A 25,390-nucleotide genomic window follows, 5' to 3' on the forward strand; every position below is an offset into this window, starting at 1 on the left:
ACCACACGGTTTGCAGGATCTTAGTCCCCCCACCAGGGATCGAACCTGGGCCCCTGGCAGTGAAAACACCGAGTCCTAACCACTGGACCCCCCAGGGAATTCCCTCGAGTGTTTATTCAGATTCCACATATAAGTGATATCATACAATATCTGTCTTTCTCTCTCTGACTTATCTCACTTAGCATAATGCCCTCAAGGTCCATCCCTGTTGTCACAAATGGCCTTATTTCATTCTTTTTTCACAGCTGAATAATATTCCATTGTATATAAATACCACATCTTCTTTATCCATTCCTCTGTGGATGGACGTTTAGGGTGTCACCCTATCTTGGCTACTGTGGATAATGCTGCTATGAACAGGGGAGGTGCAGATATCGTTTCAAGTTAGTGATTTTGTTTCTGATTCAGTAATTCCACTTGTGGGTATATACCAAAAGAAATGAAAGCAAGATCTCAGATATTTTACACTCATGCTCATAGCAGTATTATTGACAATAGCTAAAAAGTGGAAACAAGCCAAGTGTCCACGGATAGACGAACGGATAAAGAAGATGTGGTCAATCCATACGACGGAACATGATTCATCCTTAGGAAGGAAGGGCATTCCGACACAGATGGCAATATGGGTGAACCTGGAGGGCATTATGCTGAGTGAAAAGGGCCAGTCACAAGAGGACAAATAAAAGGACAAATACGATTCCCCTTATATGAGGCACCTGGAGTCATCAAATTCATGCAACCAGAACATAGAAGGGTAGTTTCCAGGGGCTGGGAGATGGGGGAAATGGGGAGTTAGTGTTTAATGGGTACAGAGTTTCAGTTTTGCAAGATGAAAAGAGTTTTACGGGGAATTCCCTGGCTGTCCAGTGGTTAGGACTCTAAGCTTTCACTGCCGAGGGTGCAGGTTCAATCCCTGGTCGGGGAACTAGGATCTGACAAGCCATATGGTGTGGCCAAAATAAATAAATAAATAAATAAAGTTGTTTTCTTTTTTTAAAACAGTTCTATGGATGGATGGTGGTGACAGTTGCACAACAGTGTGAATGGACCGAATGCCACCGAACTGCCCACTTAAAAATGGTTGAGGTGGTAAATTTTAGGTTATCTATTTTTATACCGCAATCAAAATTTGTTCTGACTCAAAAAAAAGGAAAAAGTGCTTCTTCTCCCATTTCGGCCACGACCCTTCTCTGGGCCCCAATTCCCCGCAGCCCTCGCTAGCCAGGGTTCTTTCCTCTCTGCTGTGTCTCTCCTGTCCCCTCTTTCCCTTTTGTGTGTAAACATGCTAATGTTGCTTTTGTATTAAAAAAAGAATCCTTGACCTCCTGTGGCTCCAGCTCCAGCTCTCTGCCCCTCCTCTCCTTACAGTGTCATGTTAGACGCACAGTCTTGACTCAGTTTTGAGACCCTGGTTGGAGCCTCCTCAGCTCTCCCTCTTCTTTTGGGTGATTGATTTTCCCTTTCTTTCTTTCGTTTTCTTTCTTTCTTTCTTTTCTTTCTTTCCTTCTTTCTTTCATTTTTACATTCTTATCTATTTATTTGGCCACGCCAAGGGTCTTGTGGAGAGATCCCCAACCAGGGGTTGAACCCAGGCCCCGGCAGTGAAAGCCCGGAATGTTAACCACTGCACCGCCAGGGATTTCCCCAGTTCTCCTTCTTGAGAAGCTGATTAAATCCACACCCTCATCACCTCCCCTTTCGGGATCTCACACTCTGGGCCACCATCCATCTGCTGGAATCCCTGACAGGAACAGAGGACAGCTCCTGTGCCTCAGAGTCCACTGAAATGATTCAAACTAAACCTGTTTGCCTTGGATCACCCATTTCTCCCTGCAGAAACCCCAATAAAGCCTCTTCCTCAGGTGTCCCCCCACCTCCCAGCCAACCTGGTGCTTCTCTGCGTGGCCCTGCCCGGGGTAATGTGTAATCCCTCTCTTGGGATCTATGACTGTGATGAACTGTCTTTGAATGCTGTCTGTTTCCAGATCCACTGGCCTTATCACACCTAAACACTAATAAGACCTATGAAAACACCCCTTCACGTTCACACTTCTCACGCAGGCCGGCTTTCTCTGCTTGCTTCCCACCTGTCACCGTGGCCTGATGCCTACACCACGACTCCAGGGCAACAAGGACTTTTTTCAAAGTCCCCTCTCTTATTTGCCTCCTTATCACCAATTCCGGAGCCTGCCTCTCAGTCCATCTTTCACATGAGTGTTCGGCAGCCTTCAGCGCCTTTGACCTCACCCTCCTTTTCTCCAGATCCACCCTCTTCCTGAACACCCTCTCCTGGTTTGCACCATCACCGCCTCTCTGGCTGCTGTGGGGAGCTGCCCTGAACAGGGGTCCTGGTTTCCGTAGTTGCCCCCAACAAGGGCCTTGGTCTCCAGGACATAGCCCTGGGAGCTGCCTTACTGTAAGGGCTTGCCTAGGCAAGCATAGCTCTCTGTCCCGCCACCCCTGACCTTTGAGTAAGTGCTTAAACAAACAGCATGTGATCCCCTGGGCTGCACGATGTGCGCCCACAGGTCTGTGATCTCGCTAGTACATCTAGAAACAATCAACAGGAGGTCTTATGCTCGCTACGGTAGATGGTTATGGGAAAAACACTTTGTTCTCTACAGTAAGAATCATTTTTCTGTTAGCCTTGTTGTCAATGACTCCTCTGATCTAATCTGTATAAAAAGCCACTGTAAAATAAAGACGTTTGTCAGTTGCCTATGAGCTTCTGGCCCTCTCGACCCCATCTTTTGTGTGTCTGTCTGTCTGTCTTTCTTAGCCGCGTCGTGTTTGCCTAAGGACCTGATCGATCTTGCCGGCAGGCTCCGGCAAGTGGCGCCCGAACAGGGACCTGAAGGAACACGGTGACGGCCGCTGCCCAGGTAAAAAGCGGTACCCGAGAAAAAGCCGTTAAGGTAAGTGTGTGGGCAGGGAGAGTATTGTCGAGAGTAAGAAATTATGGGGCAAGGTAATAGTAAACAGCTGTTTGTATCTTTGTTAAAGACTATGCTAAATGACCGCGGAGTTCATGTAAATAAAGCACAATTAGAAAAATTTCTATCTTTTGTTGAAGAAGTCTGTCCTTGGTTTCCTGAAGAAGGACCTGTAAATAGTAATACTTGGGGAAAGGTGGGAGAACGGTTGAGAGATTATTATTCTGTTCATGGTCCTAGTAAAGTACCTATAGATGCATTTTCCTTATGGACCTTATACGAGATTGTTTAGATCCCACTCACGAAAATCTGAAACTAGAATCTAAGCTAAAAAATGGCTCTTCAGGGATTGAATCGGGGATTCCCCAGCTTTCAGCGCCGCCTGCTGATCCTTTACAGGTAGGTATAAATAATGATGATGAATTAAGTGAGGGGGAGCAATTGGATTTAGAAGATCAGGCGGCTCATTATCATGACAGGGAGCCTCCATGGGAGGTCCTCATGGGATTGGAACAGTCCCCTCAAAGAACTAATTCGGAAAAATTAGGTTTTAATTTACAACAAATACGAGACTTACTGCAGGAAATAAGTCAGAGACTACCTAAGGCAATTATTGATGATTTAAGTAAGCAACATTCTTCTGAGCAACCTCCCTCTGTGATCGCAGGACTAGATCCTCCTCGAAACACTGTGATGAACTCTGGTGTGAATGTGTGTGTGAGTGAGCGCCCTGGTTCGTCCTCGTTCCAGGGCGATTGTGTGGCTCCACGGCCTTCGTGGCTACGGAGTCCGAGTGGGCCCTAACCTGCGGTTCCGTGGTGACCTCATATGGCTCAGGGCGGTATCTGTCTCTGGGGGACCCAGTCCCTCTCTACGAGTCAGATTCAAGTGGGACTCTACACCACCCGCCAAAGCTAAGAGGCACCTAAGTTCCCCACGGGGACACGGCCAGGTGGGCACCTGAGTGGTCTTCTCCTTGGAGGGGATACCCATCCTTGTTTGTCTTTGTGTCACTGACACAGGGGGGAATTGGTTACTGATTTGATTTAGCAATTGTGCATGTCCAAATGGCCCTTTTGCCCTAGGGCCCTCCACCAAAATTTTCTTAAAATTTTAAGGCTCACTCACCCCTTCCGTCAGCTGACTCTTTGAGCCGACTTACTGAGAAATTAGATTCTCCCCCAAAGACTTGCCCCTTTTGCCAGACAGATCTGCAGGATTTGTGCTGATATCGGCCCATCTTATGTACAAGGGATCACTTTGGCTGCTGCCCTACAAGGAAAATCTATCAATGAAGTTTTATATCAGCAGCTTAGGAAAGGCAAGTCCCAGGGGCAACCACGCGTCCCTGGCCCTCCGGGAAGTTGTTACGCTTGTGGTCCAATGGGTCATCGAATAGCACAATGCCCACAGCGTTCTAAACAACCACAGGAAGGGGGGCCTAGTTTGTGCCCCAGATGTAAGAAGGGAAAACACGGGGCCAAGGATTGTCGATCTAAGACAGATATCAATAGGAAAACCCTGCCACTGCTGCAGGGAACCTGGGTGAGGGGCCAGCCCCAGGCCCCAAAACAATGTTATGGGGCAATGCAGAGCCCAGCCCTGCCAGGAATGAATCACAATTACAAAGAAGGACTGTTAGGGAATTGTTCAGAGCCACCCCAGGAAGCGCAGGACTGGACCTCCGTTCCTCCGCCTACACAGTATTAACTCCTGAGATGGGCATGCAGGCCCTACCAACTGGTGTCTTTGGTCCTTTGCCTGAGGCAACTGTAGGCTTACTTCTAGGACGAAGCAGTGTCACCATGAAAGGGTTACATGTGGCACCTGGTGTGATTGATTCAGACTACACAGGAGAAATAAAAATTATGGCTCATTCTCCTCAAACAATTACTACAATTCAACCTCAACACAGAATTGCTCAATTAATTCTTTTACCCCTTGTGAAAACTGGAATTTCTCGTTCCTCTAGACAACGAGACCAACAGGGATTTGGGTCTTCCGACGCCTATTGGCTACAAGCCATAGGAAAAGATCGACCTGAATTAACTTTGTTAATTAATGAAAAAAGATTTAAGGGAATATTGGATACAGGTGCTGATATTTCTGTGATTTCTCAGCAATTCTGGCCTAAATCTTGGCCCAAGCAAGTGGCTATATCCACCCTACAGGGAATAGGGCAAATGACTAATCCTGAAAAGAGTTCCGCTCTCTTAACCTGGAAAGATGCCGACGGGCATGAAGGTCAGTTCCAACCATATATTCTCCCTGAATTACCTGTTAATTTGTGGGGAAGAGACATTATGTCTCACATGGGAGTATACATATATAGCCCCAACAAAACGGTGACTAATCAGATGATGAATCAAGGATTGTTGCCCTGTCAAGGATTAGGTATTGCATCACAGGGGCCTAAAGAGCCAGTACAACCTGAAGTAAGACCTCATCGAGCCGGTCTGGGGTATTTTTAGGAGGGACCATTGATTCTCCTGTGACTCATGCGGATTCCATTGTTTGGAAAACTGGGGAACCAGTATGGGTCGATCAATGGCCCCTTAGTGCTGAAAAAATAGAAGCTGCTACACAACTGGTGCAGGAACAGTTAAATAGTGGTCATATAGTCCCCTCTACCTCTCCTTGGAATTCTCCTATATTTGTGATCAAGAAAAAATCTGGAAAATGGAGGTTATTACAGGATCTTAGAAAAGTTAATGAAACCATGGAAATTATGGGTCCCTTACAGCCAGGATTGCCTTCTCCAATGGCTATTCCTAAGGACACATTTAAGATTATCATTGATTTAAAAGATTGTTTTTTCACTATTCCTCTGGCTCCACAAGACTGTAAGCACTTTGCTTTCAGTGTTCCTTCTATAAATCTGAAAGAGCCAATGAAAAGATATCAATGGCGTGTCTTACCTCAAGGCATGGCTAATAGCCCAACCTTATGTCAAAAATTTGTGGCACAAGCCTTACAGGCAGTCAGGCAGAAGTATCCTCAGCTATATCTTGTTCATTACATGGATGATATTCTTTTGGCTTATAAATCTGAAGGCATATTACTGTCTGCTTTTGCAGATATGAAAGGAGACTTAGAACGCTTTGGTCTTATAATTTCTCAAGAAAAAATACAGCGTTTTCCTCCTTTTGCATACTTGGGTTTTCGTTTAGAAGGAGAACATTTTCATACTCAGAAAATTGAAATCCGTAAAGATAAATTATCCACATTGAATGATTTTCAGAAATTATTGGGAGATATAAATTGGATACGTCCATATTTGAAGCTTACCACAGGAGAGCTTAAACCTGTCCTTGATATCTTAAAGGGAGATCCAGATCCTACATCTCCTAGAGCAATAACAGAAGAAGGCCAAAAGGCCTTGGCAAAAGTTGAAGCAGCACTGAGTGCTCAAAAGGCCTCATACTGTGACTATACAAAAGAATGGGGTCTTTATGTTTTAGCTACATCACACACTCCAACCGCTGTGTTATATCAAAATGGTCCACTGCTATGGTTGCACCTTCCAACATCCCCTTCAAGAGTCTTAACCCCTTATCATGAATTAGTAGCCACCCTGATTGCTATGGGGCGCACTGACTCTGTTCGTTACTTAGGAAGGGATCCTCATTTCATCTGTGTTCCTTTCTCTAAGTTACAGCAAGAATGGTTGATGCAATTCAGTGACATTTGGGCTGCATCATTAGCTAATTATTCTGGCAAAATTGATAATCATTATCCCTCAGACAAATTGTTGCAGTTTGCTACATTGCATCAATTCCTTTTTCCATCAAAGGTAAGTTCACAACCACTTAATGATGCAGTTCTGATTTTCACTGACGGTTCCTCCAATGGAATCGCAGCATTTTCCATTAATAACCATGTAACATCCTGGAATACAGGATGTTCTTCCGCTCAAGAAGTAGAATTGCAAGCAGTGTATACTGCCCTAAAGAGAAGCAAGAATGAAAATGTTAACCTATATTCAGATAGTCATTATATACTCAGAGCATTAAATGCAATAGAAACAGTTCCTTTCATAGGAACCACAAATTCATTAATTCAACAGTTATTCAGGGAAATTCAAAAAATAATTAGGACTCGAACTGCAAAATGTTATTTTGGGCATATTCGTGCTCATTCAGGTCTATCAGGCCCTCTTGCAGAAGGCAATAATAAGGTTGATCTTGCTACACAAATATTTACTACTGCAGAATTAACCCCTGAAGAATTAGCTGTTCAATCACATAAATTACATCATCAAAATAGTAACAGTTTAAGACTGCAATTTAAAATCTCCAGAGAGGCTGCTAGACAAATTGTAAAACAGTGTGATACATGCCCACATTTAATTTCTGTTCCCCATTTGGGAGTAAACCCCCGTGGGCTCTTACTTAATCACATCTGGCAAATGGATGTAACTCATATTGCAGAATTTGGAAAACAGAAATATGTTCATGTTACTATAGATACTTTTTCTGGCTTCATTCATGCTACGCTTCAGCCAGGAGAAGCTAGTAAACATTGCATTGCACATTGTTTACGGTGTTTTGCCATTATGGGCCAACCTAAGGAGATTAAAACTGACAATGGCCCAGGCTACACAGGTAAGAACTTCCAAACATTCTGTAAGCAACTGTGCATACTGCACAAAACAGGAATTCCTTATAATCCACAGGGTCAAGGTATTGTGGAAAGAGCACATCAAACGCTTAAAAATCAACTTTTTAAAATAAAAAGGGGGGAATTATACCCCTGGACGCCACAGAATTATCTTAATCATGCTTTATTTGTTTTAAATTTTTTGCAATTAGATATTCAGGGTCATTCTGCAGCACAAAGACTGTGGAATCCAAATTGTTCCCAAAAGCCATTAGTAAAATGGAAAGATCCCCTTACTAACAACTGGCATGGGCCAGATCCAGTCCTCATATGGGGACGAGGACATGTTTGTGTATTTCCTCAGGATGCCGAAACGCCGCGCTGGCTGCCAGAGAGGCTGGTACGGACGGCAGAGAAAATCCCTGGTGAATCAGGTGAGAGGATTGACTCTGCAGGAGAGGAATCATCCACCCACGGAGGAACAGCTGAGAGCCTTTGTGACTGAAGCACAGCGCCTCTCCGGATCTGTCGATGTCTCACCTCCTAAAAACAATAATTCTATGGTTCTATTGCTCAATTTGTTAACCCTTTTCACTCAATTGCCTCTCACTTACAGAGGGAACTTACTGGGCTTATGTTCCTGATCCTCCTATCTTACAACCTGTTGGTTGGGAATTTCAAATCATTCCTGTATATACAAATGATACTGAACTTTTAGGAAGTTTATCTGATAATCATATTCGGCCTATTGCCAAGAGATTTAATTACACTGGAATGAGTGATCAATTACCTATTTGCTTTTCTTGGAAAACAAATAAGTCAGGATGCATTTCTATTGATCGTATGACCTATTGGGATCATAATTCAAGCATATGGTTGACTGGTTCTGGGTTGACAGATGGAATAGGGATCCCTCAACGTAAACATGGAATGGGACCCTCTGATATTCCATTTTGTGAGTGGACAGTTCGCCGCAAAGGAATTGCTGTTCCTTGGAAGCAGTGCCGTGGTGAGGTTGCCTCCGTATATAACATAACAGGATCATCAGAGATGTTGTGGGACTGGTCTCCAGTTACACCCCCTAACTCAGGAGGCACCATTCGACCATTTGTTTCCAGAATCTGGAATATTGGTGGTCCTCGAGTTTTTCAGACTGAACTTTGGAGACTCACGGCAGCCATGAATAAAAAGGCTTCCATTTTACGAATTGGTACCCAATATTTGCGGTTTAAGTACATCCGCTCGTGGAATAACACATGTCATTATCCCAGAGCTTGTGTTCCAACGCCTTTTGCCTTATTAGTTGGGGAAATAAATATTAGTTTTCATGATTACCCTGGGGGGAGAAAATATTATGTTAATTGTGTTGATTGCTCATTGACTAATTGTGTTAGAGGATTAGTAGAAGGAAGGCAAATAATAGTGCTTCGACAGCCTGCTTTTATAATGCTTCCTGTTTATATTAATGAAACTTGGTATGATGAGAAAGGATTGGAATTATGGAAAAATGTTGAAAAAGCTTTAATGCGTTCCCGTAGAGCAATAGGATTAATTATTTTAGGAATTATATCTTTAATAACTCTCATTACCACTGCTACTATGGCTGCTATCTCTTTATCAGAAACAGTGCATACAGCCACTTTTGTAGATAAATTGGCGAAAGATGTTTCTACGGCTTTGGGAACTCAGGAGAATATTGATCAAAAATTAGAGAAACGTTTGAATGCTCTTTATGATGTTGTCATGTATTGGGGAGATGAAATTCAAGGGTTAAAGCTAAGAGGACAATTACGGTGTCACAGCAATTATAATTGGATTTGTGTCACCCCAAAGCAATATAATATTAGTATGACGACTTGGGAAAGGGTGAAAAATCATCTGCAAGGAATATGGTTTAACAGTAATATTTCTTTGGACTTGGCATCTTTGCATAAGGAGATATTAAACATACAAGATGCTCCTCCACCTGATGAGGATTTGGGAAAAAGAGCAGAAAATTTCATACAAGAATTTCTGAAACACGTCCCTTCTTTAAAACATTTTAAATATTTAGGTTTTACTGTTATTGGCCTACTAATCTTGTTTTTTATTATTTTGGCACTTATCCCGTGTTTTATGAGAATGTTAATGCAGCGCCTGTGGGCTATCAAGGCTGCAGTCCACGGGGCTCACGTGCGTTTGCAGGAGCACAGGAATGTGCTCTTTTCAAGATAAAGAAGGGGGAGCTGCAGGGAGCTGTCCTGAACAGGGGTCCCGGTTTCCGTAGTTGCCCCCAACAAGGGCCTTGGTCTCCAGGACATAGCCCTGGGAGCTGCCTTACTGTAAGGGCTTGCCTAGGCAAGCATAGCTCTCTGTCCCGCCACCCCTGACCTTTGAGTAAGTGCTTAAACAAACAGCATGTGATCCCCTGGGCTGCACGATGTGCGCCCACAGGTCTGTGATCTCGCTAGTACACCTAGAAACAATCAACAGGAGGTCTTATGCTCGCTACGGTAGATGGTTATGGGAAAAACACATTGTTCTCTACAGTAAGAATCATTTTTCTGTTAGCCTTGTTGTCAATGACTCCTCTGATCTAATCTGTATAAAAAGCCACTGTAAAATAAAGACTTTGTCAGTTGCCTATGAGCTTCTGGCCCTCTCGACCCCATCTTTTGTGTGTCTGTCTGTCTGTCTCTCTTAGCCGCGTCGTGTTTGCCTAAGGACCTGACCGATTTTGCCGGCAGGCTCCGGCAGGCTGCTGCTTTTGCATCTCCTCGGTGGGCCCCTGGTCCTCTGCCCATCCTAAAAGGTGGGCGTTCCCAGGAGTCTGTCCTCAAGCCCGCCTTTCTCACTGGACACACACGTCTTACAGGGTCTGTCCACTTCCTAGCTTCCCTTTCCATCCGTTCATCTGCAATTTTTGAATCTCCGTCTCCAGTCCTTACTTCTCCCCCTCCTGAGCCTCAGACCTGTTTTCCCACCTGCCTCCTGGAATCTCCACCTGTGTGTCCTCGAGGGTCTTCGCTGGGACATCCAAACTCACACGTTGAGCTTGAGGATGGCAAAATGCTCAACGTACAGGTGGGGCCAGACTTGGAATCCAGTTGGTACAGTGATTTGCTGCAGATGCCGTATAATGGCACAGGGTAAGGAGGAAGGGTCACTGGGTGAGTGGGGCGGCACGCCGGCCAGCACAGAGCCTATGGCGGGGAAAGTGGACACCGTCGTATTTACTCTCCTAATGCCCCTGCCTCTGATGGCCGCGCCCTCAGGTTACACCTCTTTCTTTTGTGTCTAGGCCATCACAGCTAGTCTCCCAACTTCGCTTAATTCCCTGGTCCGTCTCGCCTCTATTGGTCCCTTGGGAATGTTCTAACAGAGAGAGTTGACTATCATTGACCCAGCCTAAAGGGGACTCAGAGTAATGAAGACATTTGCACACATGTCCTCTTGAACCACAGAACGCTTTATCCAAAGGCCCATTCAGCACTGTCTTCACTTGCACGTCCAACAAGCATCTCAAACTCAGTGTGTCCACCACTGAGCTCCCGATACTTTCCCCCAAACCTGCTCCTCCCCTCCCCCCAACAGTCATTCCATCTCAAGTCATGGTGTTCCGGCCTTCCTGGGCTCAGGCTACATTCCTTGGGGACATCCTCGAGCTCTCTCTGAATCCACACATCCATTCTTTAACCAGATCTGCTGCTTAACCACTCAAACGACATCTTGAATCTGATCCCCTCTAACCATCTCCTGCTCCCAGACATAACCACCTCTTGTTTGGATTATTACTGACGTCTTCCTTTGCTTCCTGTTTTTGCCTTTGCTTCTTAAAAATGTGAGATTCTGTCACAGGTCTATTCAAAACCTCCAAAAACTGCCATCTCAGGATAAAACCAAAGTCCTCACTCTTGTCTATAAGGTTCTACCTGATCTGATCTCACCTGGTAACTCTCTGACCTCACTTCCTACCCACCTTGCCTTATCCACTCTGCTCAGCCTCCGAGACACATTACCTTCTCCAAATACGCCAGGTGTGTGACTGCCTTGGGGCCTTTGCCCTTCTTGGTCCCTCTGCCTGGAATGCATATTCTCCAGATGGGCACAGGGCTCTTCCCCTACTTGCTTCAGATCTGTCCTCAAATGACTTTCTCTTAGTCATCTTCTTAGTAAGGCTTCTCCTGGACACTTTATTTAAAATATTCCTCTACCCTTCCTACCCCCACCTCTTGCTTTATTTGTCTCCAAGTAAGCATCACATTTTTTATCATCTTGGTTTTGTTTTTTGTTTGTGGGTTTTTTCCTTTTGTTCTGTTGCTGTTGTTTGGCTGTGCCACATGGCTTGCGGGATTTTAGTTCCCTGACCAGGAATTGAATCAGTGCCCCCTGTAGTGGAAGCACGGAGTCCTAACCACTGGACTGCCAGGGAACTCCCAATCATCTTGTTTATTAATGGCTCCTTGTGCTAGAAGGTAAGCTCCACAAGAGAAGGAATCTTTGTTTCAGTCACTGTTTCCTTGGCACCTAGAACAGTGCCTGACACTTACCGGGCTTTAGTGAATGTCTTATTGGATGAATGATTGGAAGTCCCAGAGCTGAGGATGAGAGAGATTCCACAGCCACTGGCCCAGGCTGCTTAGGGAGTGGGCCCTGGTGAAAGCATCTCCATCCCTGCTGCAAGGGGGATCTGAGGCTTGTGTGGGTGGACTCCCTGGTCCTGCCCTCTGACCCATCCAGTGACCAGCCGGATTTGACCTGAGAGTGAGTGTGTCGGATGCTCCCCAAACCCGCTCACCTGCACACCAGATCCCAGGGTGCTGGTTGCTTCTCTCTCTTCTTATGCCTGGGAAAAGAACATGCAGATGAAAGGCTCAGGGAGCAGGGCCGGAACCGGGGAGCCCCCTCCTTCCTCTGCCCCCACGGCCCAGGTGCCTGGCGTGTCTGGCGCTGAGTCTCACCTCCTCTTCAGGAAGAAAACCAGCAGGCCCACCAGGATGAGAAACAGGAGGACGCCGACTGTGACTCCGGCGACAACCCCTGGGGGAAGGAGGCACGGGGGGCTTTCTGAGCCTGGGTCCGCTCTCCTGCTGTCCCACCTCCCCTACCTCTGTCCTCAGACAGACTGTGATCAGAAGGCTTATATGGTAGGTTCGAGGGCAGAGGAGGGAAAGGAGAAAGCTTCTGGATAGAGCCCCACCTCCCACCCAAACTTTGGCCCCCAGGCGCTCAGCTCCCAAGGAGCCTGATCCAAAGACATCACTTTCTCAAGTGACCTGGTTGTTAGAGAGTGGCTCTCCCTCAACTTGGCCTAGACTAGTGCTTCTCAGCGAGGGCGATTTTTCTTTTTCTTTCTCCTTTTTTTTTTTTTTTGGCTGTGCTGTGTCTTCAGTGCGGCACCCCGACTCTCTAGTTGGGGCACAAGGGCTTAGCTGTGGCATGTGGGATCTTAGTTTCCTGACCAAGGATGGAACCCTGGTCCCTGCATTGGGAGCTCGGAGTCTTACCCACTGGACCACCAAGGAAGTCCCTCAGCAAGGGTGATTTTGCCCCCCAGGTGATATCAGGCAATGTCTGGAGACACTTTTGGTTGTTTCAGCTGTGGCGGTGGTGCCTCGGGCATCTAGCGGGTGGAGGCCGCGGACACTGTTCGACATACTACAATGTCCAGGACAGCCCCTCCCCCACCACAAAGAGTGATCCAGTCCAAGATCCAGGAGGAACTGTCTTCTCAGAGACCCTTTCTGCTACACAAGAGAATCCTGGGACTTCCATGGTGGTCCAGTGGGTAAGACTCTGTGCTCCCAATGCAGGGGCCCAGTCTGATCCCTGGTCGGGGAACTAGATTCCGCATGCATGCCACAACGAACACCCAGCGCAGCCTGAATACATAAGTAAACAACAACAACAACAAACAAGAACCCTGGACAGTGGGACCCACTGAGCCCAGTTTGGAGACGCATCCACTTGTCAGTACACAAACCTACCAGTGTAGGAGGGGACAGCACAGAAATATGACAGCCAGGAAGTGCGGGTCCCCGGGGGTCATCTCAGATGCAGGCAGCTACCCCATCACACTCACACATAGTCCTCATGTAATAAACACTGGCCTTATTTTGCCACTTTCAGTAACATCAGTCCCCACTTGTCAAGCACACGTCACGAAATGGGACGGGAGGGGAGGGAACCAGCACTTACTGAGCTGTTCCGGATGCACCTCAGTTCTCTGACCTTGTCCCCATTCAGAGGAGGAAACTGGGGCCCAGTTTTGAGACCCTACTGTCTTATCAGCCTGTGTCTTATTTATTTATATTTTTTGGTCATGCTGAGAGGCTTGTGGGATCTTAGTTCCCCAACCAGGGATCGAATCCAGGCCATCGGCAGTGAAAGCGCAGAGTCCTAACCACTGGACCGCCAAGGAATTCCCAGCCTGTTTCTTTTAGGATGAGTCTTCTGACAAATGTGTTTCCAAAGTACCCAGTGAATCTGCACCTTCCCCACGCCTAAGGACCATCGCCTTGACAGTAGGGCTCGGCTAACTGTTCTTTCCAGGTTCCTGTCCCCGTGGGGCTCTGTTCACCTGTGTTCCCAGTGTGGCAGGTCACGGAGGCAGACCGGGCCCTCATTCCATCCCAGACGGTCATGACGGTGGCTGAGTACGACTGAGCGGGCCTGAGTCCTGACACCTTCACGCCCCTCCCACAGGAGGAGTTGTCCTGGGAGGTCTGCTGCCTGCCCACTTCCAACTCAAAGGCCTCATAGCCTCCTCGGGGGCAGGACCAGGTCAGGATGACCCCATGGTCCCCCGAGGCACTGATGCAGGAGGTGATGGTGACGGGATCCGGGGCTGTGTGGGCGGAAAGGGGAATCGGTCGGCTCCATCCAAGGGGGCTTTCCACCTCCGCGCTCCCCACCTGTCAGGCCAGTGTTCTGAGAACCAGCTCACCCCTTCCTTCCCCCAAACCAAAGTACCCCTTCATCCCTCATTTTCTGTTGTCCCCAGATGGACATGCCCACTTAAACTACAATTCCCATGAGCCCTCAGACTTTGTGTCACTGCAGCTGATGACGTCATGGCCTGATGGGATTTGGAGTCCACTCACCCCTCACTGCCCCCAGATCTGACCTAAGCCCCCACCAGGTAAAAGCGGGGCCCATCTCACCTGTGGATGCCTGGAGACTCTGTGTGGAACTGATTACACTGTTGCTCTCTGCCCGGACGCTGAAGTTGTACAGAGTTCCGGGTTCCAGGGCCTCCACCTTATACCAAGTCTCATTGGTCCTGCCCGTCTGGTTGTCCTGATGTCCTTGGGGATCTCGTTCCCTCTGGGGATGCCCTCCACCGGCCCACTGGACCCAGTATGCATAGAACTGAGAGTGGGGGTCTGTGGGGGCCTCCCACCGCAGGGTGACTGAGTTGTTGGTCTGAGTTTCATTTCGCAGGTGCATGACCTCATTGGGAGCTGAAAAATGAGAACAGAGGCTGAAGGAGCTGGATCCGCAAGGACCCCCATGGCGGAGCCTCCCCCTCCTCAGAGCAATGCAGAGGTGCCCAGCCACGGGATGGGCCTACTTACTAAGGAGTGTGGACCATGCAAAAGCAGCCTGGTGGGGACCAAGACTGCCCAGACCCTCTGCCCTGTGTCCACAGCCCTGGGTCCCACCCATCACGTTCCCCTACGTTGTCTCTCACAAGCTGCCCAAGGAAAAGAACCGTCTCACTTCTGGAGAGACGTATCAACTTTCTAGATGGAGCTGTTGACATTGGTCTTCATAAGCCCAAACAGCCAAAGACTAATGAGTTTCAGGCTCTGTCTCTCAAGAGCAGACCTCGTTTCTGGGATTGTTTTGGTCCCTCTCATACTTGGGACCTTCCATGTGTAGGCTCTCTTGGTTCAGCTAATTCAGCAGGACAAGCTGTGGACCACTGTCTAGCTGAAGACGTAGTTAGTTTCTGAGAGGTAGGTGCTGCTTTGTCCCCAAAGACAGACCCCATAATTGGAAAGTCCTGGTTGCTGAGGACAGACACCCCTTAGGAAGTAGACCTACAAGTTCAAGATCCAGTGGGGCTGGAGAGAGTCACCAAGTATAGTTCATCTCCCAGGAAGCCCCCAAAGTCTCCCCATGTCTCCTTCCCCCATCCCAAGAGTGCTGGGTCCAGAACTGGATTGTGTCTCAACAGTGGCCCCTGTGGGGGTCCTGGTGTCACTGCTGACCCTGTTCTTCTCTGCCCGGATGGTGAAGGTGTACAGGCTCCAGCATGATCTGGTATCTGGGGTGTTATGGGTCCCAGGGACAAGAATGCCCTCCTCCTGACTATCTCCAGTCCATAATGATTTCTGCCACATCTTAGCATCTATACCAGTTACTGTCTGAATAACCCATGGCTTGTTCATTTACACATGTGATGGTTAATTTTACAGGTTAACTTGGCTAAACCGTGGTGCCCTGCCCACTTCCAACTCAAAGGCCTCATAGCCTCCTCGGGGGCAGGACCAGGTCAGGATGACCCCATGGTCCCCCGAGGCACTGATGCAGGAGGTGATGGTGACGGGATCCGGGGCTGTGTGGAGGGGACAAGAGGAATCGGTCGGCTCCATCCAAGGGGGCTTTCCACCTCCCCGCTCCCCACCTGTCAGGCCAGTGTTCTGAGAACCAGCTCACCCCTTCCTTCCCCCAAACCAAAGTACCCCTTCATCCCTCATTTTCTGTTGTCCCCAGATGGACATGCCCACTTAAACTACAATTCCCATGAGCCCTCAGACTTTGTGTCACTGCAGCTGATGACGTCATGGCCTGATGGGATTTGGAGTCCACTCACCCCTCACTGCCCCCAGATCTGACCTAAGCCCCCACCAGGTAAAAGCGGGGCCCATCTCACCTGTGGATGCCTGGAGACTCTGTGTGGAACTGTTTACACTGTTGCTCTCTGCCCAGACGCTGAAGTTGTACAGAGTTCCGGGTTCCAGGGCCTCCACCTCATACCAAGTCTCATTGGTCCTGCCCGTCTGGTTGTCCTGATGTCCTTGGGGATCTCGTTCCCTCTGGGGATGCCCTCCACCGGCCCACTGGACCCAGTATGCATAGAACTGAGAGTGGGGGTCTGTGGGGGCCTCCCACCGCAGGGTGACTGAGTTGTTGGTCTGAGTTTCATTTCGCAGGTGCATGACCTCATTGGGAGCTGAAAAATGAGAACAGAGGCTGAAGGAGCTGGATCCGCAAGGACCCCCATGGCGGAGCCTCCCCCTCCTCAGAGCAATGCAGAGGTGCCCAGCCACGGGATGGGCCTACTTACTAAGGAGTGTGGACCATGCAAAAGCAGCCTGGTGGGGACCAAGACTGCCCAGACCCTCTGCCCTGTGTCCACAGCCCTGGGTCCCACCCATCACGTTCCCCTACGTTGTCTCTCACAAGCTGCCCAAGGAAAAGAACCGTCTCACTTCTGGAGAGACGTATCAACTTTCTAGATGGAGCTGTTGACATTGGTCTTCATAAGCCCAAACAGCCAAAGACTAATGAGTTTCAGGCTCTGTCTCTCAAGAGCAGACCTCGTTTCTGGGATTGTTTTGGTCCCTCTCATACTTGGGACCTTCCATGTGTAGGCTCTCTTGGTTCAGCTAATTCAGCAGGACAAGCTGTGGACCACTGTCTAGCTGAAGACTTAGTTTCTGAGAGGTAGGTGCTGCTTTGTCCCCAAAGACAGACCCCATAATTGGAAAGTCCTGGTTGCTGAGGACAGACACCCCTTAGGAAGTAGACCTACAAGTTCAAGATCCAGTGGGGCTGGAGAGAGTCACCAAGTATAGTTCATCTCCCAGGAAGCCCCCAAAGTCTCCCCATGTCTCCTTCCCCCATCCCAAGAGTGCTGGGTCCAGAACTGGATTGTGTCTCAACAGTGGCCCCTGTGGGGGTCCTGGTGTCACTGTTGACCCCGTTCTTCTCTGCCCGGATGGTGAAGGTGTACAGGCTCCAGCATGATCTGGTATCTGGGGTGTTATGGGTCCCAGGGACAAGAATGCCCTCCTCCTGACTATCTCCAGTCCATAATGATTTCTGCCACATCTTAGCATCTATACCAGTTACTGTCTGAATAACCCATGGATTGTTCATTTACACATGTGATGGTTAATTTTACAGGTTAACTTGGCTAAACCGTGGTGCCCAGTTGTTTGGCCAAACATCAGTCTAGATAGATGTTGCTGTGAGCTACATTTTAGAAGTGATCAACATTTTAAAATTTTTTTAAAATTTTTGTTGAAGTATAGTTGCTGTACAATATTATATGTTATAGGTGTACTACATAGTAATTCATGATTTTCAAGGGTTAAACTTCATTTATAGTTATAATAAAATATTGGCTATAGTCCCTGTGTTGTACAATATATACCTGTAGTTTATTTTATACCTAATAGTTTATATTTCTTACTCTCTTTCATCTATTATGTCCCTCCCGCTATCTTTCCCCCGTTCTCCACCCCCCAAAAAGAGAAACACTTCCTAGCAATGGAACCTGCAGAGACCTGGGTGCCAGCAGCACTAGCTCTTCTGGACAGGTGAGTGTCCAGGTATGGCCACATCTTTCCTGTGGACCAAGGCAAGTGGGTCTGACCCAGTGAGACTAAAGAGATGTCTCCATTCTCTTTGGCTGAGCCCAGAGGAGGAGCCATCTTTGCGGCTTCGTAACCTCTCACTGAAAAGGAGTGGGCAAGTGGAATTCCCTGGCAGTGCAGTGGTTAAGACTCCGCACTCACAATGCAAGGGACACAGGTTTGATGCCTGGTCAGGGAAATAAGATCCAAAATGCTGTGATGTGTGGCAAAACAAAACAAAACAAAACAAAACAAAAAGGAGAGAGAGAATGGGCATGAACACGTCTCGCCTGTGGACTGGCTGAGGTTCTGCCTGCAGTCAGGTACTCTGTTCTCTTCTCCCAACACAGAGCATTTGTAAAAAGTCCCAGTTTGTATGAATTCTAATCGAACCAGACCTCAGGTAATGTGCTTTTTGCCCCTACATGTTCCTGGTTGCTCAGGAGAATGGAGGATACTCCCTACTATTATGATCTGTATTCCAGGGAGTCCTGCACACTGATCGATCCCAACTCACAAACCCATGGGCATTCTCTCTTCACCTCATGCACATCGTGACCGAAAGAGACACAGGGCTGGGGAACATGCTTGTTCTCCTGTCAAAACTCCACCACAGTCTATCACCGACAAGTCAAGAAAATTAAAACACGAAAGGCAGCTGTCTCTCACCTGTGCTGGCATTAAGAGTCTCCGGGGAGCAACGGACTCCATTCTGTTCTGCCCACACAGAAAATTCATACAAGCACCCTGGTTTCAGGGCATCCACTCTGATACTGGTATTGGTAGTGTTTTGGGACCCAGCTACATCACCGTTACCACTCCATCGGACCCAGAACATGTAGCCAGGAGGGTCAGGGTCTTCAGGCACCTCCCACTTCAGGGTGATGGAGCTGGTGGTCCAGGCCTCCACAGTAAGGTTCCTGACGGGGTTGAGGGCTGAGAAATTAGGAAGAAGGATCTGGTGTCAGCAGGGGAGTAGACAGAGCAACCATCACTGGGCATTTCTGACCCTCAAAGTAAGTTCCCAGGCCCGCCTCAACTACTGGTCCAGGAGATTCTAGTCCAGGGGAAGCACTGATCAAGACCAGTGCTTCCCAAACTTCAACATGCATACACATCACTGGGGGTATTGTGGACATTCAGCTTCTGACTCGGGAGGTCTGGGGAGGGTGGGGGGACCGAGATTCTGCATTTACACCCAGCTCTCAGGGGATCCTCATGCTGTCCATCCATGGACCATTCCTGAGCACCAAGGATCTAGACCCACACTTTCCTGTAGACCTTCTATAACGATGGAAATGTTTTCCCAGTGTCCAGTATGGTAGACACCAACCCAGTGGGAGCCTGACAGGGTGCCTGGGAGCCCCTCAACAGGGCTCCTGAGCACATGACATGGGGAACTAAATTGGCAATTTCATGCAATTTTAGCAAACTTAGATTTAAATAGCCACACGGCCAGGGGCTACCATACTGGACAGTGGAGGTCTAGAGCAGGGGAGCTGTCCACGTCAGGGTGACGGAGCTCATGGTCTGAGCCTCCACCCTCAGGACTGTGACACAGTGGGAACTAGGAGAAAAAGAGTCAGAGGGTCAGAGTGTCCACATTCCTCAGAACCTAATCCCCCCGGAGCTCAGGTAATGGGCTTCTACTCCTACACATCCCGGGTTGCTCAGGAAGATACTCCCGAATATTATGGTCTGTATTCTAGACAGTCCTGGACACTGACTGAGCCCAACTGAAAGCCCCATGGATATTCTTTCTGCATCAAGTGCACATCGTGACCCAAAGGGACACTGGGCTGGCTGGGGAGTGCGCCATGTTCTCCTGTCAAGTCTCCACCAGCATCTATTACCTCCTATGATAGAACAGAAGGAGGAAGGAAGGAAGGAAGGAAGGAAGGAAGGAAGGAAGGAAAGGAAGGAAGGAAGGAAGGAAGGAAAGGAAGGAAGGAAGGAAGGAAAGGAAGGAAGGAAGGAAGAGAAAGGAAGAAGAGAAGAAAACTAAAAAGAAAAGGAAAGAAATAAAGGAAGGATGGATGGATGGATGGATGGATGGAAGGAAGAAAGAAAGAAAGGAAGAAAGAGTATGAATGGCAGCTGCCTCTCACCTGTGCTGGCATTAAGAGTCTCCAGGGAGCTACTGACTCCATTCTTTTCTGCCCACACAGAAAATTCATACAAGCACCCTGGTTTCAGGGCATCCACTCTGATACTGGTATTGGTAGTGTTTTGACACCAGGTTGCATCACCGTCACCAGTCCACCGGACCCAGTACGTGTAGCCCTGAGGGGCAGGGTCTTCAGGCACCTCCCACTTCAGGGTGATGGAGCAGCTGGTCCAGGCCTCCACAGTCAGGTTCCTGACGGGGTTGGGGGCTGTGAAATTAGGAAGAAGGATCTGGTGTCAGCAGGGGAGTAGATCAGGGGACCGTCACTGGGCATTTCTGACCCACAAAGTAAGTTCCCAGGCCCGCCTCAACTTCTGGTCCAGGAGATTCTGGTCCAGGAGAAGCACTGGTCAAGACCAGTGCTTCCCAAACTTCAACATGCACACACAACCCTGGGGATCCTGTGGAAATGCAGGTTCTGACTCGGGAGGTCTGGGCAGGGTGGGGGGGAACGAGATTCTGCATTTACACTTAGCTCTCAGGGCATCCTGAGGCTGTCCATACATGGACCATTCCTGAGCAGCAAGGATCTAGACGCACGCTTTCCCATAGACCTTCTGTAAAGATGGAAATGCTTTCCCACTAGCCAATATGGTAGATACCAACCCAATGGGAGGCTAGAGGGTGGCTGGGAGCCCCTCAACAGAGCTCCTGAGCACATGACATGGGGATCTAAATTGGCAATTTCATGCAATTTTAACAAACTTAAATTTAAATAGCCACACGGCCAGGGGCTACCATACTGGACAGCGGAGGTCTAGAGCAGGGGAGCTGTCCACGTCAGGGTGACGGAGCTCACGGTCTGAGCCTCCACCCTCAGGACTGTGACACAGTGGGAACTAGGAGAAAAAGAGTCAGAGGGTCAGAGTGTCCACATTCCTCAGAACCTAATCCCCCCGGAGCTCAGGTAATGGGCTTCTACTCCTACACATCCCAGGGTGCTCAGGAAGATACTCCCGAATATTATGGTCTGTATTCTAGACAGTCCTGGACACTGACTGAGCCCAACTGAAAGCCCCATGGATATTCTTTCTGCATCAAGTGCACATCGTGACCCAAAGGGACACTGGGCTGGCTGGGGAGTGCGCCATGTTCTCCTGTCAAGTCTCCACCAGCATCTATCACCTCCTATTATAGAACAGAATAAGGAAGGAAGGAAGGGAGGAAGGAAGGAAGGAAGGAAGGAAGGAAGGAAGGAAGGAAGGAAGGAAGGAAAGAAAGACAGAAAGAGAGAGAGAGAGAAAGAGAGAGGGGAGAAAGAAAGAAAGAAAGAAAGAGAGAGAGAGAAAGAGAGAGGGGAGAAAGAAAGAAAGAAAGAAAGAGAGAGAGAAAGAAAGAAAGAAAGAAAGAAAGAAAGAAAGAAAGAAAGAAAGAAAGAAAGAAAGAAAGAAAAGAAAAGAAAAGAAAAGAAAAGAAAAGAAAAGAAAAGAAAAGAAAAGAAAGGAAAGGAAAGGAAGGAAGGAAGGAAGGAAGAAGGGAAGAAAGAAAACAAAAGAAAAAGGAAAGAAAGGAAAGGAAAGGAAAGAAATAAAGGAAGGAAGGATGGATGGATGGAAGGAAGGAAGAAAGAAAGGAAGAAAGAGTATGAATGGCAGCTGCCTCTCACCTGTGCTGGCATTAAGAGTCTCCGGGGAGCTGCTGACTCCATTCTTTTCTGCCCACACAGAAAATTCATACAAGCACCCTGGTTTCAGGGCATCCACTCTGACACTGGTATTGGTAGTGTTTTGAGGCCCAGCTGCAACACCGTCACCAGTCCACCGGACCCAGTACGTGTAGCCCTGAGGGTCAGGGTCTTCAGGCACCGCCCACTTCAGGGTGATGGAGCTGGTGGTCCAGGCCTCCACAGTCAGGTTCCTGACGGGGTTGAGGGCTGAGAAATTAGGAAGAAGGATCTGGTGTCAGCAGGGGAGTAGATCAGGGGGACCGTCACTGGGCATTTCTGAACCTCAAAGTAAGTTTCCAGGCCTGCCTCAACTTCTGGTCCATGAGATTGTAGTCCAGGACAAGCACTGGTCAAGACTAGTGCTTCTGACTTCCTAGGTGGCACAGTGGTAAAGAATCCACCTGCCAATGCAGGGGACACAGGTTTGAGCCCTGCCCTGGGAAGATTCCACATGCCATGGAGCAACTAAGCCCGTGCGCCACAACTATTGAGCCTGTGCTCTAGAGCCCGTGAGCCACAACTACTGAGCCCATGTGCCGCAACTACTGAAGCCCACGCACCTAGGGCCTGTGCTCCACAACAAGGGAAGCCACTGCAATGAGGAGCCTGTGCACCACAATGAAGAGTAGCCCCCGCTCTCAGCAACTAGAGAAAAGCCTGTATGCAGCAACGAAGACCCAACGCAGCCAATAAATAAAATAAATAAATAAATTTAAGAAAAAAAGTCTCCTGTTTTTTTTTTTTTAAAAAAAAAGACCAGTGCTTCCCAAACTTCAACATGCATACACATCACTGGGGGTATTGTGGACATTCAGCTTCTGACTCAGGAGGTCTGGGCAGGGTGGGGGGACCGAGATTCTGCATTTACACCCAGCTCTCAGGGGATCCTCATGCTGTCCATCCATGGACCATTCCTGTGCAGCAAGGATCTAGACCCACACTTTCCCGGAGACCTTCTATAACGATGGAAATGTTTTCCCAGTGTCCAGTATGGTAGACACCAACCCAATGGGAGGCTGACAGGGTGCCTGGGAGCCCCTCAACAGGGCTCCTGAGCATATGACATGGGGAACTAAATTGGCAATTTCATGCAATTTTAGCAAACTTAAATTTAAATAGCCACACGGCCAGGGGCTACCATACTGGACAGTGGAGGTCTAGAGCAGGGGAGCTGTCCACGTCAGGGTGACGGAGGTCACTGTCTGAGCCTCCACCCTCAGGACTGTGACACAGTGGGAACTAGCAGAAAAAGAGTCAGAGGGTCAGAGTGTCCACATTCCACAGAACCTAAACCCCCAGAGCTCAGGTAATGGGCTTCTACTCCTACACATCCCAGGGTGCTCAGGAAGATACTCCCGAATATTATGGTCTGTATTCTAGACAGTCCTGGACACTGACTGGGCCCAACTGAAAGCCCCATGGATATTCTTTCTGCATCAAGTGCACATCGTGACCCAAAGGGACACTGGGCTGGCTGGGGAGTGCGCCATGTTCTCCTGTCAAGTCTCCACCAGCATCTATCACCTCCTATTATAGAACAGAAAAAGGAAGGAAGGGAGGAAGGAAGGAAGGAAGGAAAGAAAGACAGAAAGAGAGAGAGAGAGAAAGAGAGAGAGGGAGAAAGAAAGAAAGAAAGAAAGAAGGGAAGGAAGGAAGGAAGGAAGGAAGGAAGGAAGGAAGGAAGGAAGGAAGAAAGAAAAGAAAAGAAAGAAAGGAAGGAAGGAAGGAAGGAAGAAAGGAAGGAAGGAAGGAAGGAAGGAAGAAGGGAAGAAAGAAAACAAAAGAAAAAGGAAAGAAAGGAAAGGAAAGGAAAGAAATAAAGGAAGGAAGGATGGATGGATGGATGGAAGGAAGGAAGAAAGAAAGGAAGAAAGAGTATGAATGGCAGCTGCCTCTCACCTGTGCTGGCATTAAGAGTCTCCGGGGAGCTGCTGACTCCATTCTTTTCTGCCCACACAGAAAATTCATACAAGCACCCTGGTTTCAGGGCATCCACTCTGACACTGGTATTGGTAGTGTTTTGAGGCCCAGCTGCAACACCGTCACCACTCCATTGGACCCAGTACGTGTAGCCCTGAGAGTCTGGGTCTTCAGGCACCGCCCACTTCAGGGTGATGGAGCTGGTGGTCCAGGCCTCCACAGTAAGGTTCCTGACGGGGTTGAGGGCTGAGAAATTAGGAAGAAGGATCTGGTGTCAGCAGGGGAGTAGACAGAGGGACCATCACTGGGCATTTCTGACCCACAAAGTAAGTTCCCAGGCCCGCCTCAACTACTGGTCCATGAGATTCTAGTCTAGGAGAAGCACTGGTCAAGACCAGTGCTTCCCAAACTTCAACATGCATACACATCACTGGGGGTATTGTGGACATTCAGCTTCTGACTCAGGAGGTCTGGGCAGGGTGGGGGGACCGAGATTCTGCATTTACACCCAGCTCTCAGGGGATCCTCATGCTGTCCATCCATGGACCATTCCTGCGCAGCAAGGATCTAGACCCACACTTTCCTGGAGACCTTCTATAACGATGGAAATGTTTTCCCAGTGTCCAGTATGGTAGACACCAACCCAATGGGAGGCTGACAGGGTGCCTGGGAGCCCCTTAACAGGGCTCCTGAGCATATGACATGGGGAACTAAATTGGCAATTTCACGCAATTTTAGCAAACTTAAATTTAAATAGCCACACATGACCAGGCGCTACCATACTGGACAGTGGAGGTCTAGAGCAGGGGAGCTGTCCATGTCAGGGTGACAGAGCTCACGGTCTGAGCCTCCACCCTCAGGACTGTGACACAGTGGGAACTAGCAGAAAAAGAGTCAGAGAGTCAGAGTGTCCACATTCCACAGAACCTAATCCCCCTAGAGCTCAGGTAATGGGTCACTACCCCTACACATCCCTGGTTGCTCAGGAAGATACTTCCAGATATTATGGTCTGTATTCTAGGGAGTTCTGGACACTGATTGATCCCAACTCACAACCCCGTAGATATCCTTTCTTCATCTCGTGCACATCGTGACCCAAAGGGACACTGGGCTGGCTGGGGAGTGCACCATGCACCATGTTCTCCTGTCAAGTCTCCACCAGTATCTATCACCTCCTATTATAGAACAGAAGAAGGAAGGGAGGAAGGAAGGAAGGAAGGAAGAGAAAGGAAGAAGGGAAGAAAGAAAACAAAAAAGAAAAGGAAAGAAAGGAAAGGAAACAAATAAAGGAAGGAAGGAAGGAAGGATGGAAGGATGGATGGACAGACGAAAGAAAGAAAGGAAAGAAAGAAAGAAAAAGAAAGAAAGAAAGAAAGAAAGAAGGAAGGAAGGAAGGAAGGAAGGAAGGAAGGAAGGAAGGAAGGAAGGAAAGAAAGAAAGAGAAAGAAAGAAAGAAAGAAAGAAAGAAAGAAAGAAAGAAAGAAAGAAAGAAAGGAAGGAAGAAAGAAAGGAAGAAAGGAAAGAAAGAAAGAAAGAA

General features: G+C 48.2%; 1 protein-coding gene across 1 annotated transcript in view; it reads right to left on the minus strand.

Annotated features, from left to right (window-relative positions):
• The window catches only part of PTPRH (protein tyrosine phosphatase receptor type H), a 32,997-nt gene that overhangs the window by 4,388 nt on the left and 3,219 nt on the right, over nucleotides 1–25,390 (minus strand). Inside the window, exons 5-12 of the mRNA XM_057710926.1 lie at nucleotides 23,833–24,099; nucleotides 21,874–22,140; nucleotides 20,209–20,475; nucleotides 18,770–19,036; nucleotides 16,393–16,692; nucleotides 14,092–14,358; nucleotides 12,473–12,551; nucleotides 12,310–12,357 (exon numbers count right to left, since the gene is read on the minus strand). Coding sequence (XP_057566909.1) covers nucleotides 12,310–12,357; nucleotides 12,473–12,551; nucleotides 14,092–14,358; nucleotides 16,393–16,692; nucleotides 18,770–19,036; nucleotides 20,209–20,475; nucleotides 21,874–22,140; nucleotides 23,833–24,099 — 1,762 coding nt within the window. The remainder of the gene's footprint in view (nucleotides 1–12,309; nucleotides 12,358–12,472; nucleotides 12,552–14,091; nucleotides 14,359–16,392; nucleotides 16,693–18,769; nucleotides 19,037–20,208; nucleotides 20,476–21,873; nucleotides 22,141–23,832; nucleotides 24,100–25,390) is intronic.

This window comes from Hippopotamus amphibius, chromosome 16, assembly GCF_030028045.1.
Source record: "Hippopotamus amphibius kiboko isolate mHipAmp2 chromosome 16, mHipAmp2.hap2, whole genome shotgun sequence".
NCBI lineage: Eukaryota > Metazoa > Chordata > Mammalia > Artiodactyla > Hippopotamidae > Hippopotamus > Hippopotamus amphibius.